Consider the following 13392-nt stretch of genomic DNA (forward strand, 5'->3'; position numbering starts at 1 on the left):
TCTCTCTCTCTCTCTCTCTCTCTCTCTCTCTCTCTCTCTCTCGCTCTCTCTCTTATATTTCTTTCTCTATATTGCAGACACATGCACACACTCATGTACATGCTAGCATTCTTCATCACATCTACAAAATAACCACAAACAGACACTGGATAATGTGGTACACTAAAATAGAGTGATCAAATACCTATTGACAATAAAATAATACAGCATGAAATAAAAGGGCCAGATTTACCAGATCCATACTGGGTACCAATAGTACCATATATTATGAAAGGTAAAAACTAGATATAAATGAATGAGTTTTGAATTATGTTCTATGTTTTAGCAAAGTAGGACCTACTGTAATGAAGATGGTAGAGAGTTCCAAAGAATTAGACCCTAACTACATAATGCTCATCCCCCTCTCTTCTTCTTTGCATTAACTCTTTATAGAAGTCTGCTATCTAATGAATAGATGCTGCATAATAATTATTGTGTTTTCTTGTATTGTTATTGATTATAAATATTTGCATGTCTGTACTACAACTGTGTCCTCATACATCAAATATTCTTTCTTTTTGGAACAACTTGATTGGTAAAACAAGCTTGTAATTTGAAACACATCTTTTTTTATGAATTTAAAATGCTAATTTCTGCATTAAAAATATTTTCAATTGAAACTTTGTTGCAACAAAACAGGCCATATAAGTCTTCGACTTGTTAGAGATAAGATCTTACTGGATCGGTAACAACAAGAGATAAGTCGGATTTTAGGCAGGTCACAGCTGTGTACTTTTACTTTTTTATCTTACTTTTATTTTTTCATCCTCTGTTGCCGTTAAGCGTCGAGGGGAGATGCAGTTTTCTACGGTAGGCCAGCTTTGCAGCTCTTTCAATTGGGACTTTATAAGTTCTCAGGGTTTCCCTGACTCCTTCAACAATCAATCTTTTGTGTGGTCTAGCTCTTCCTTTGAAGCCTGAGTACTTGGTATTATGCGCTCTCGAGGCTGGCTGGCGAGGTGACATTTGTAACACAGCTGTGTACTATACTAGTCGATGTTTTACATCCCACTTGAACAATCTAGATCATGTACGAAGAGGCTACTCTGGGCTGATAGGGATACAATGTTCCAGCAGATTGAGGGAGATACTCAATAAGAAAAACAACTCCCCACGTGAGAATTGAACTAATGCATTCTGCTTGTGAAAGCAAAGAATGTAACATGCTACATCACTGATGCCAGAATCAGTGTTCCAGACAGCAGGACAATTTCTATGACAATGAGAAAAAGAAAGGTAGCTTTTAGGATCTTTCCATAGAAATTTGTTTCATATGAAGTTACTTAACTTACTTTTTCTCTTTTGATTTGTTTTTGGCAATAAATAATCCCCAGCCAACTTCACATAAAATTAAGTATACAAAAATTGGACACGAGAAAAAAACAAAAAACCACTGTTTCTCATGCTCACTCACCGGAGGGTTGAAAAGTCCACAGATAGAGTGTGGAATTGTCCGTCACTCACAAACAAATTTTCACTGACAACTGATGCCACAGTTTCTTGTCTATGCACGAGCATGATGTTCCCTCCAAAGATACCAACATACAGAAAACGGACCTATAAGAAAAGCCAAGGGACAAAAACTGGATGTAGGTAACTTTTATCTCTATATATCCTATCCTCTGAAGAGTTCATGAATACAAATACAGTACATCTAAATTGTAACCTCCCTTATCAAAACTACGGTATCCAGGATAAACAGTTTTAGTATAAAGACACACAAAGCCGCAAATAATGAAATACATCATTGACTTGAACCAAGAACTACCAAAAAACAAAATAGGTATGAAGCAGAAAAGAGAATAGACAAACCATGAACTGACTTCTTCATTTCAGGACATGACTTTAACATACCCTTTATATCTCAGAACATGGTTTTAATGTACACAGTGAACATAATAGTGACAACTTGGACTTTGTAAGGCCCAAGTGCAATCATAATTTTTCTGTAAGAATCTCCTGAGTTTCAAAATCTCAGGCATTCCTATACCCTGATCCATGGTAAGAAAGGCATTGATGATGATGATGATGATGTTCTCTGAGCAGCTATATTTAGAGCATTATAAAGGCAATAAGCAAATCTTGGTTTGAAAATAAGATATAAAAAGTTTGTTATGAACAAAATAAAGCATAAACAAAACACAATGACTATAATCCTAAAATCCCTTTTTTTTTTTTACATAACCAATGCAACAGTGCCCTGCCATCTTCATTCCTACCCTCTCTTGCTTTTGTACAGGTTTAATGTTTAATGTCATACTAAACATAAACAGGTGATTTTGCATTTTGCAAGCAAATCCTTCACTCTGGAGCGCTTAAGATAAACTTTGAGCTACATTAGACTCTTTGCAGACTGGCCTGAAGAAGAAAGAGACGGAAAAAAGCAGTAAATATGGAGAAAAGATGCCATCCCTGCGATAAACAAGTTGGAGCGTATGAGTGGCACCCAAACAGCCACAGAGATTCCCCCTCATTTGGAGGGACAGTGGATTATTTATATCACCTGCCTGCCATAATGTATACAACTCTTTCTTGTGAAAGAAAGCAAGATACATCTTTGAGAAAGCGGCGAAATTTTCTACAGGTAAGCTTAATAGTATCCACATTTTGCCTGGAATAGAAAAGATAGCAGTGACATTGAAAAAAAACTAGGAGGAGCAGCCCATGCTACAGTGTCCAGAAAGTACCCATAAAAAAGGATTTGGCCTGAATACAGAAATTAAACTCCAGTAAACACAAGACAACTTACATTGTCAACAGTGGAAATGTACAGCAAAATCCCTTGCATCTCCTTGGTGATAAACTGTATCTCCACTGACCTCAGAGCTGCGATATCATCATCAGCAGCTGCTAAAATGGCGTAGGACGAGGCACTCTCAAACCTGATACCTGGCACAACCTGTCAAAAAAAAGTACATACATGTAAATAGTTTGCGTATCATTACAATTTTATCATCTACATGGATATTTCTGTTTTTATTTTCGTCAAAAATAAAACCGTACTTGATACTTATAAGTCATCTCCAGCTAATGATGGAGACAATCAGCCTGCCCACACTGAAATGTACCCTCATGAAGAGGAGCGAGGAAGCATGGAGCATCCCGTCTTCCTAAGACCCCAGTTCTAGATTCATCAAATCGGAAGTCATCTCAAAGGTGAATTAGACCTTGTGGTTTGAGCAAAAAAGAAAGAAGGTAAAAAGATGAAAATCAGAGACAATTAACTAAAGGAAGTACCACTCGGGCATGGATGAGCATGTGTGCTATTTTATCAGGGATTGCACCACCCTCTGGGATGCAGTGGGTCAAGCTCTCCCTGAGAGAAAAACAAAATGCGGGATGGGGTAAGGAGAGAAGGGGCAATGAAAGCTGACACGTAACATAAGGACAACATCTAATGAGCTAAGTACTGCATCTGTATGCAGTACTTTGTCACTCTTGTAGGAGTAAAGAGTAATTTAGTAAAAAATATTGCTTGAGTAACGAAAATAGCCAAACAGTACACATTGCTGCCTTGATCACAGCAAAAAAACAAAACAAACAACAGTCACATTTAGTACAATAAATGAGAAGATGGAGTAAAAATTAGCCAGTTACTGTACACCGTTCTCACAATTGAAGATAGAAATACTCTACAACCTCTGCATTTTCTCCTAAGTCTTTCATTTCTTTTCAAAGTTGTTAAGCAGAGCTACTATTTCCCTTACGTCCTTTCTTATGCTCACTAACAGAATCAAACAATCATTCTGAGTCCCTCAATGCTTACAATTATCAAACACTTACATTTTCAAAGCATCCATCAGTAGTGACACCACTCAACTCCACAGCCTCATTGAAGCTTATTGGGATAGAGCCTGTGCTGGTAGTCATCACCAGATCTCTCAAACATCCCGCAAAATTTGAGCTTGATGCTTGGTATCTGTAATGAAATCAATTAAAAAAATTATCAAACTTATGTGGTTTGCTCTTTCTTTCCTATCTAACAATTAGCTTTATATCTCCCCCTTCTTTATTGTGTTTGTAACTCTCTTGTAACACCTCTAATCTTAAACATTTATAAGACCTAATTGTGTTGCAAGTGCCTTAAAACTCTTACTAAAACAAACAAACTTATGTGGGTTATATTATCTAAAAAATCTATGAAATGGTGATGGCTATTTCAGCCACATTTGTCTCTATTCATGCTCAGTGATCAATAAACCAGGCCTGTTCATTTTTTAATTTCAAATTCATAGCTATTTGCCTGATATCAGTTCTGGCTTGATTAGCTTGCTTGGTGCCCTTCAATCTATGGTTTACTGGGTGTCCCCCCAAAAAAGGACCAGTTTAAAGGGCAATAAATCGGTCATCTTTAGACCAGTTTCAATAAAAGTTTGAAGAAATAAAATTCAACTAGGGGGAATGTAGTATCCGTCAATATGAAAAAAAAGCCAATATGTTAGACAAATTATATCAAGTTACAAAAATTTCATCCAAAATTGAGCAAAATGCAAAACTTCGCAACTTCCTAAAAAATTAACCATATTGTTCTACTCCAAATAGTCACTATTTATGCATTGATGTATAAATGTATACAAAATTGATACTGCCAAACAGACTCAGGGAGGTGATAGCTATTCTGATATCCAGGTGTTGACCATTTATCTCCATATAAGCTCCAATACGTCACTGGAAATTTTGAATAACCCTGTGGCATGTTTCAACGTCAATTCTTTGGACATCTTGTTCAACAAAGTTTCAACTGTTTAATTGTTTGTGTGCTGTTTCCATAGACGCTGTCTGTCAATAAACCACAAAAGTAATAATTGAAGGGGCTCAAGTTCGGAGGAATGTGGTGAGCATTCATCTATAAACTTTCCACTGGAACTAGGCCTCTACAACATAATCCTTCCTCCCCTCCAAACTTCTCCAAAACTTTCTTAGCTTAGTAAGATAACCATCTGACGTGACTGTCGTGGTTTTATCATCCGTGTCCTGAAACCAGAATGGGCCGATCACGTCCCTGTAGCTAAATGCTTTAAAGAAGTGACATTTTTTTGTTTTATACAATTTTGGTTCAAATCTTTAAAACTTGATATTTCTCAAATACATTTCTTTATTTTCTTCATATTTACAAATTTGACGTCTCTGTAGTTGAATTTTATGTGCTTGAAGATTTGTTACAATAAATGCAGAGATGACCGAGTTATTGACCTTTAAGTGGGTCCTTTTTTCCAGAGATCAGTACTTATTAAATAACGAGAGTGGAAGACGAACTTGCTTTTCTAATCATTCATGTCAATGCGACTTTTATAACACTTGAAGTGTTACTTACTTTTTAAAAAATGAAAGGGGAGTCAATTCATATTTCAATGCCTCAAATAGCATCACCAGTAACAGGATATTTACAAACAAATTATTCTCCTTAAGTACCAAAGTGCTCTGAGAACAGATATATATATATATATATATATATATATATATATATATATATATATATATATATATATATATATATATATATAATTTTCTACAAAATAAAGCTTGGGGTCAACTTCCACCATGAAACAGTTGACCACCAGGAGGTCCACAGCATTAAACAACATGACATGAAAGAGTACTTTCCTCCAACCTCCAACACCACAGACCATTTACAACTTTCATAAAAAGGCTCAACAAAGCAACCAATGTACAAAAGTACAAACTTCAATACAGCATCAAGCAGAAGAATTTAAGTCCATGGCCATTGGATCAAAAATAACTAACAACAACAACAACAACATTACAACAGAAAAGACACATTAATAGTTGGGTTTTTTTGTGCCTACCCCTCAACTGAAGGGTCCTCACTTGAACCAAGTATCAAGTTTCGGCCATCAAGAGCAGAAAGGTCAACAAAACTTTTTTCTGTAGAGGTAAAATCTCGGTAACTTTGGTCTCCGTCCACATAAGTCACTGTCATCTTCAAAGATGTTGGATCGATTTCAGTCAGAACCTGAAAAAATGGTCAAACTGAAAAAAAAACCTTCTCCACTCACTTGCATTCCACATCACATGTTCTGAATAGAGAAATTTATATTTATTTAACAACATGGGTTACAATTTTACATAATTTTACTCTTCATGTTCCATATATACAACACAACAAACTTCACGAACAGAACAGTTCAATTTAAAAAAAAGCACTCTTAAGCTGCACACTGAGCCACCTGGATCAGAGCAACAGGTCTTCACTGTCGCAGCCTGTGCCACTAGAATTACTGTCAAAACTGTTTAAAATGACCACCTATTAATAAGGAGAAACCCGGCAGTCTCAGAGAGGAGGCCGTCTTACAGTCTTAATATAACGTAAAAAAACTGTAGGGAGGAAATGAGACGTGGCAGTTAATACAGGTGATTGTCTTATATGGGTGGCACTTAGAGCAAGTTCGACTGTATTTTCTTATTAATGAAACAAACCAAGGCATAGATTATTTGTAATATCATTTGCAATCTTCCACAGGTGAAGGTAAACAAATCTTTTTTTTCCCCTTTAAAAAAATAATTGATTTTTTAATTTTTTTTTGCAAGTTGAGGACATAAACCTGAATCAAGTCATCTTAGGAAATCTCCGACAACACCTGTACCAAAAGCAGCTGGGCCTTGTTTTAAGATTGATGCTCAAGAGCAGAAAATAATATAAAAGAGGATTTCTGCCACACATGAAAGTGAAGCCAATGTTATGACGATGATGAGAATTATGTTGAAGAGATAGTCACTGAAGCTTATCCCAACAACAGGATAGAAAAGCGTTTTAAACATTTTCAGCTTTGAAAGTAATCAAAGTCATAAACTGAGAGGTGTTTCTGTTTGTTCCCTTTTATCAAAAGCCAAGTCTAAATGCAAAGACATCATAGCCTTTGACATTCAAGAAGTGAAACTCTCCAAAAAGGAAATTTGAAAAAAAAAGTATAATATTTAATGCTCAATGACATGATTTTCATCAACTAATCTGAAAAACTTACTCGGATCCACACAGCAGTAGCATAAGTGTTCTGACTGGGCACGGTGTATATAATGCCATCCATCTGCACTTTCCATTCAATGCGCCCTCCAGTTATACTAATCGAGTAACTACTTTTCCCATCCTCAGAGCGCACCAGCAGGAGGGAAGTCTCAGTTTGGTATGAACGATACTCAAAGCTCACACTGCTCAGTTCATTAAAGCTCAGCGAGCCTGGAGGTTGAAGCACGAGGTAACTGAACCCACTGAAGGAAGCTCCAGGAATTGTAGGAAATGTCGGGAGAGTTGGGGGGGCCTGACAGCACGTGACCGACTGACCGGCGGCTAAGGCAGTGGTCCATAGACTAAACTGTTGACCTTGGTAGCTGAAGGCACTGACACAACCAGAGAAGTTTCGGTTCTCAACCTTGATTGTTTGCTGTGGAGGAAGAATGGAAAGTTGAGAAGAAACCCACAGGAAAAGCCATTGTTGTCAATGACAATGACAATGACAATGACAATCTTTATTCATCTCGCAGGGAGAAATTTGTCTTGGTCGTTAACAATGGCAGTTGACGTTACAAAAGTTAGAATTAAAGGAGCACTCACGCAGACGCACAACAAGACAGGACATTATGCCAAGTAAATACATGTCTCACGGGTTTCATTCTCTCTCTCTCTCTCTCTCTCTCTCTCTCTCTCTCTCTCTCTCTCTCTCTCTCTCTCTCTCTCTCTCTCTCTCTCTGTTTCATTTGTAGCACTGTGTGTTCAGTAACCTCACTGCAGTTGGTACGAATGAATTTCTATATCTGTCTGTTCTTGCTTTTTTGGAAATGTATCGCTTACTGCGGGTCGATAGTTGAAATTCCGATGTCAGTGGGTGGCTATGGTCACAAAGCATTATTTCCGCCTTTTTTTGAACGTTTGTCTTGAGCAGATATTCAAAGTTACTTAGGTCTCTACCAATTGTTCTTGATGCCTTTTTTATTAACTTATTGTGTGGGTGGGGGAGGGGGGGGGGGTTTGGCCTTCTGTTCTTTCTCACCAAAATCACATACAGCTTCAACTCCCTTGGTCTTTTTATTCATCTCACCTTCTACTTCAGTCTCTCAGGAGGCATACAAAGAGGTAACCTGCTTAATGCTCACACACTACTAGTCACATATTTTTGTCCTTACTGATTGCCAGGTACCTATTTGTAGGCTGCCTGAGAATTCATTGAATTACTCAGAGGACCTGGAAACTGAACCCAAGAGTTTATGATTGAGATGGGATGAGATGAGGTGAGATGACATGAGGTGAGATGAGATGAGGTGAGATGAGATGAGGTGAGACCAGACGTGACGAGATGAAAGACGAGATGATATGAGATGAAATGATAAGAGATGAGATCAATACTTTATTGTCCCCCTGGGACATTTTCTGCGGCTTTACAGGAATGGTAAAAACACCTCAACACTGTATTATCACAAGTTCTTTTTCCCATCCCTTACCTAAGATAGAAATTAATACCAACCCACAAGAGATTAGGCTATCAAGTAGCAAAGTAAACAAATGAGCCACTATATACAAGGTAAACATACTTGACAAGTATACTGCTAAAGTCTGTTACTGTTTTCTATACATATCATGACCGAACATTCCTTATTGACTATTATAACAACTCATGAAAATGTTCCTAGAAATTCACCATGAGATAATGTAGTTCTAGAATCACTCATCATGTTATCATTGGCACAAGGTGCAGCACTATAAACTTACCAGTGAATCTGGTATAGTTCCAACAAACAGGTTGGATGTGAGAACCATCGTCTTTGCATTGGACGCATCACGCCCCACAGAACTTTTGGATACAATCCCACCAGAGGACAATTGTTGAATGGTCAAATGGCCAGTTGTTGCATACCTGATGAGCAATAAGTAATATTTATATTGAGAGACAAAAGCACACTGACACAACAATGGTCATTTAATGCTGGGGAAAAAAGCAAGACAGACAGAAACAACAGAAAAAAAATGAGATGACTGAAACAGACAAAAAGTGAACAACAACAAGCATTTCTGACAATTTCATCCTCCTTACTTTAAAAAATCCTATATTATTTTGAAGTTTCCTTTGAGTTTTTTTCTTCTTCTTTGAGTAAAGAGAAGCAAATCGACACAATAATGGTCATTTAGTGCTGGGAAAAAGCAAGACAGACAGACAGAAACAACAGAAGGGAAGTAAAGAAGTAGGACCTACCATAGGTACCCTCCAACCACCCACCTTGATGTTTCCCATTACCTATCTATTCAAGACTTCTAAATAGTTTCTCAGGGGCTACCCCTGCCTCTTCTATTTTTCTAGAGAGAGCAAGATGCTCAAAGCCTTTACGTAGATTCAAGTGTCCTTGAAATTACATTCGCTTTAATAGAGTGCAGCCCACATAGGCTTCTTTTATATACTTGCTCGTTTGATTTCTTTTCCTTTCATGAAATTCTCAAAAGACTATTAAACAACTGCTTCCCTAGGAGCAATAAGTTCCATACCGAGAGGCATAGATACGCAGCCAGCAGTCAGCACACACTGCAGCAGGGTTGTCAACTCGCACAAGCTCTTGTCCTGCATTGAACTCAAAAAAGAAGTTATTCCCAGCCAGGCCCACTTCCAGCTCCACATCTGTAAAAATAAGACAAATATCAGGTACTTAGATAATAATTGCTAATAATAATAGCCAATGATTACATAAGTGAGAATTATTTTTTAAATAAGTTATACTTGTGAGAGAGAGAGAGAGAGAGAGAGAGAGAGAGAGAGAGAGAGAGAGAGAGAGAGAGAGAGAGAGAGAGAGAGGGAGAGAGGGAGGGAGGGAGAGAGGGAGGGAGGGAGGGGAGGGAGAGAGTGAAAGAGAGAGGTGGGAGGGAGGAAGAGAGATAGAGAGAGGCTATAGAACTTTCATATCAAAAAGGTTTGAAGATTTTTCTCAGATAAACTCTAGTTCACTCACTAGTGGCACTGTCTTCTGTGAAAAAAATCACGGCATCTGTAACATTTGCCGGCTTTCTCACATCCAAAACAATGTTATCGTATGCATGAGCGGTACTGGCGATTGGATTAGCCACTTGCACACCGGAGCTCTCATCGAGGCGCAAAGGTTGTCTCAACTGGCTCAACAGACTCTCTGCGTTCGCCAGTTTGTCCTCCAGAAGCTGAATCTTGTTAGATATTGCTTGTCTTGTTGTCGAGGTGCTCTCTCTCAAACCTCCTGCTCGGACTAGGTTGCTTTGAAGCTCGTCATGTTTGACTTGGTGTGCACTCACTGGGGGGAAAAAAATCCGTAGAGAGTGAAAACAGCTATGTGGCAATTTAGCTACAGGGCAGGATCCATATTGGGAGAGGATTTTTTTTAATAAGGGCTCTACTACAGATATATAAAAGTGAAGCTATCAAATTATTCATGAACTTGAAAATAGACTTTAATGATAGTGTGACCTAGACATTTATTTGGCTTCTCGACGATGGCTGAAATACTACTAATAATACTACTACTAGCACTAATAACAACAACAACAATAATAATAACAATAATAATAATAATAATGATAATAATAACAATTAAAATAATAATAGTATTAATAATACAGATCCCTTCATTAGCGCCCACTCCCTGGTGGCTTTAGGCACTTAAAAATGGTGTAATACAAACATTTTTGCTGCACTGAGGTTTGCAGCTCCTCCACCCTGGTTATCTGGCTCTCCATCAAGTCCAGCTCAGCAGTTTTCTGATTAAGCGTGTCATTCTGGGCGTCGGACGTTTCTATCACAGACTCTGCGGCAGACAGGGCAGCTGTCAACAAGCCCTCAGCTGACGTCATCCGAGACAGCAGGGCAGTGTCTGCAGACAAAACATAATAGGATTTTTGTTTCGTTATAAATGCAGTCAAATCTGTCAGAGATGACCACCCATTATCCAGATAAAATGGTTATATTAGACCTCTGTTTCTCATGGACAGTGTAATTATAATATGAAAATAAAATGCAAGGGGAAGAAGTTTTTGTTTTGATATATGAGCGCGCAAGACGCATAAAACATTTTCAGTTTGGTGGGAATTAGTTTTAAATTTTGCCCGCATTGCAGCTGAAGCCTACTCTTATCTATTTTGGAGATGAAAGCAAACGACAGAACACGATTAGAGAGCAGGAATGGAGGTGAAAGGAGAAATTTTAGAGAAGAAAGTTTTCCGTTGCTGTCAGGTTATGAACCCAGGACCTGTTGAATGAGAGGCAAAAACCATACTTCTAGACCACGAGATCCCCAAGGGAGAGAAGCAAAAAGATTGTTTGTACAGGTGATCGTCTTGGCCACCTGTCTAATTTGGCATGATATCACAGTTCTTCACAGCATGAGTGGAGAGTTAGTAACAGTTTTGTGTTAGTGCCGCAAAACGAGTTGACACAATATACAGGTTGAATGAAAAAGGGTGACAAAAGAAAAGTATTACAGTATTCATTAAGCTTCAGCACAGTCAAGGCAATATTGTACAATGTGTGCACTAAAGGATCAAAACTTCCCTTTTGAGAAAAACAAAGCTATATGAGAACAAACATTTGTATAGCCATACAAATTAGCTGTACAGAAACTTGTAACCTGCCTGTAATCTACAATTGATTGACACTCTTATGTATTTTCTGCACTATACAGAAAAATGGAGGCGCAAGGAAGCATGTGCTCTCTCTCTCTCTCCCTCTCTCTCTATCTATCTCTCTCTCTCACTCACTCACTCACTCATTCATTCACCCATCCACCCACCCAACCAATCACTCACTCACTCACAAACACACACACACACACACACACATACCAGGGCTTCATGAACACATACTCAAAACAAATGCATCTCAGTACCAGGAGTCATAAACAAATACACATACACACAAACATAGATGTGCACATCATTGGTGCTCTGATGGAATTTTACAGCCTGAATTTTGGTGAAAATCTTTTTTTTTGTACCAAAAGATTGCTGATACCTGTTACACAAAGAGTATAAACATTAAATCCAAATTCAAACTACAAATGCTTGAAAGCGAACTTCAAAGTCTGCATAAACCTCATTATCCACCACAATGACATAAGTGATCCATAGAATTTCACTAATGCGATACAGAGAGGATATAATGGAGCACTGGTCGAGTAACTCAGGTCAGTAAACCTCACCATCTTCCTCCGTGTGGTCACTTACTTTATCAGTTTCACTTGTTGTGTTAAGGGACAGAGAAATTTTCACCTGCACAAAACATAAAACAGTTCACTAGCCGGCCATTGGGACACATGAAACCACCCAGAGCATATTAAACATATTGTGTATTTTTAAAAACAACTCAAAGAAAGCGAGGATAAAATGGAGCAACCTAAAGCCATGTTTTGCTCTGTTCTAATATCACTAATTCCTTAGTGAGATTCATTGGAGCAGCGTTTGAGACGGAGAACCTTGTTGACCAAAGTATGTTTTGTTACTAACTCAGATGGTGTAAGTAAAACACATACTTCTTTGTAGGATTTTGTCAAAGGTCCATCACAGTACATAGACAGAATTTTACAGTCTAAGTAAAGACAGCTTTTACTTTCTCCCAGTAAAATTTTATTACTTTGAGTTTTAAAAGTTTCAATAGAGCACCGACTGCATATATTTCCAATGTACTCATAAATCCCCTAACAGTATCAAAACAACATGTATCAGGAAGACAACCTTTATACTGAGCGTTCAAAGTCTGTCCTGCAGTGGTGACAGAACTAAGCAGAGAGTCCACTGTTTCCCAGGAAGTTTCTTCACCATCCAGACGTTTGTTGGCTGCATCCAGAAGGTTCCCTAACACTGAGGATAGGACAAGAAAAGATACCAGATATCATGAGGTATGAAAAAATAAGATAAGATAAAATAAGGCAAAGCAAAGCGAGGCCAGGCAAGGCGAGGCAAGGTAAGGTTAGGTAAGGTAGTGTGAGGTAAGGTGAGATAAGTCGAGATAAGGAAAGGTAAGATAATGTAACTGCAAGGAGAAGTGAGACAAGTTGAGGTAAAGTAAGGTAAAATAGGTACGGTAAGGTAAGATAAAGTAATGCCGAGCGAGCTGAGGCCAGACAGGGCAAGGCAAAGTAAGGCAAGCCAAGAGAAGGTAAGGTACGGCAAGGTAAGGCAAGGCAATACAAGGCCAGGCAAGACCAGGCCAGGCAAGGCCAGGCAAGGCCAGGCAAGGCCAGGCAAGGCCAGGCAAGGCCAGGCAAGACCAGGCCAGGCAAGGCAAGGCCAGGCCAGGCAAGGCCAGGCAAGGCCAGGCAAGGCCAGGCAAGGCAAGGCAAGGCAAGGCAAGGCCAGGCAAGGCCAGGCAAGGCCAGGCAAGGCCAGGCAAGGCC

General features: G+C 38.6%; 1 protein-coding gene across 1 annotated transcript in view; it reads right to left on the reverse strand.

The window, feature by feature from the left end:
• The window catches only part of LOC101863004 (laminin subunit alpha-2), a 46549-nt gene that overhangs the window by 10679 nt on the left and 22478 nt on the right, over window positions 1-13392 (reverse strand). Inside the window, exons 21-30 of the mRNA XM_013079655.2 lie at window positions 12731-12856; window positions 10687-10875; window positions 9988-10299; window positions 9530-9659; window positions 8762-8906; window positions 7023-7439; window positions 5847-6013; window positions 3823-3958; window positions 2789-2938; window positions 1454-1596 (exon numbers count right to left, since the gene is read on the reverse strand). Coding sequence (XP_012935109.2) covers window positions 1454-1596; window positions 2789-2938; window positions 3823-3958; window positions 5847-6013; window positions 7023-7439; window positions 8762-8906; window positions 9530-9659; window positions 9988-10299; window positions 10687-10875; window positions 12731-12856 — 1915 coding nt within the window. The remainder of the gene's footprint in view (window positions 1-1453; window positions 1597-2788; window positions 2939-3822; window positions 3959-5846; window positions 6014-7022; window positions 7440-8761; window positions 8907-9529; window positions 9660-9987; window positions 10300-10686; window positions 10876-12730; window positions 12857-13392) is intronic.

This window comes from Aplysia californica, unplaced genomic scaffold (genome assembly GCF_000002075.1).
Source record: "Aplysia californica isolate F4 #8 unplaced genomic scaffold, AplCal3.0 scaffold00059, whole genome shotgun sequence".
Lineage (NCBI taxonomy): Eukaryota > Metazoa > Mollusca > Gastropoda > Aplysiida > Aplysiidae > Aplysia > Aplysia californica.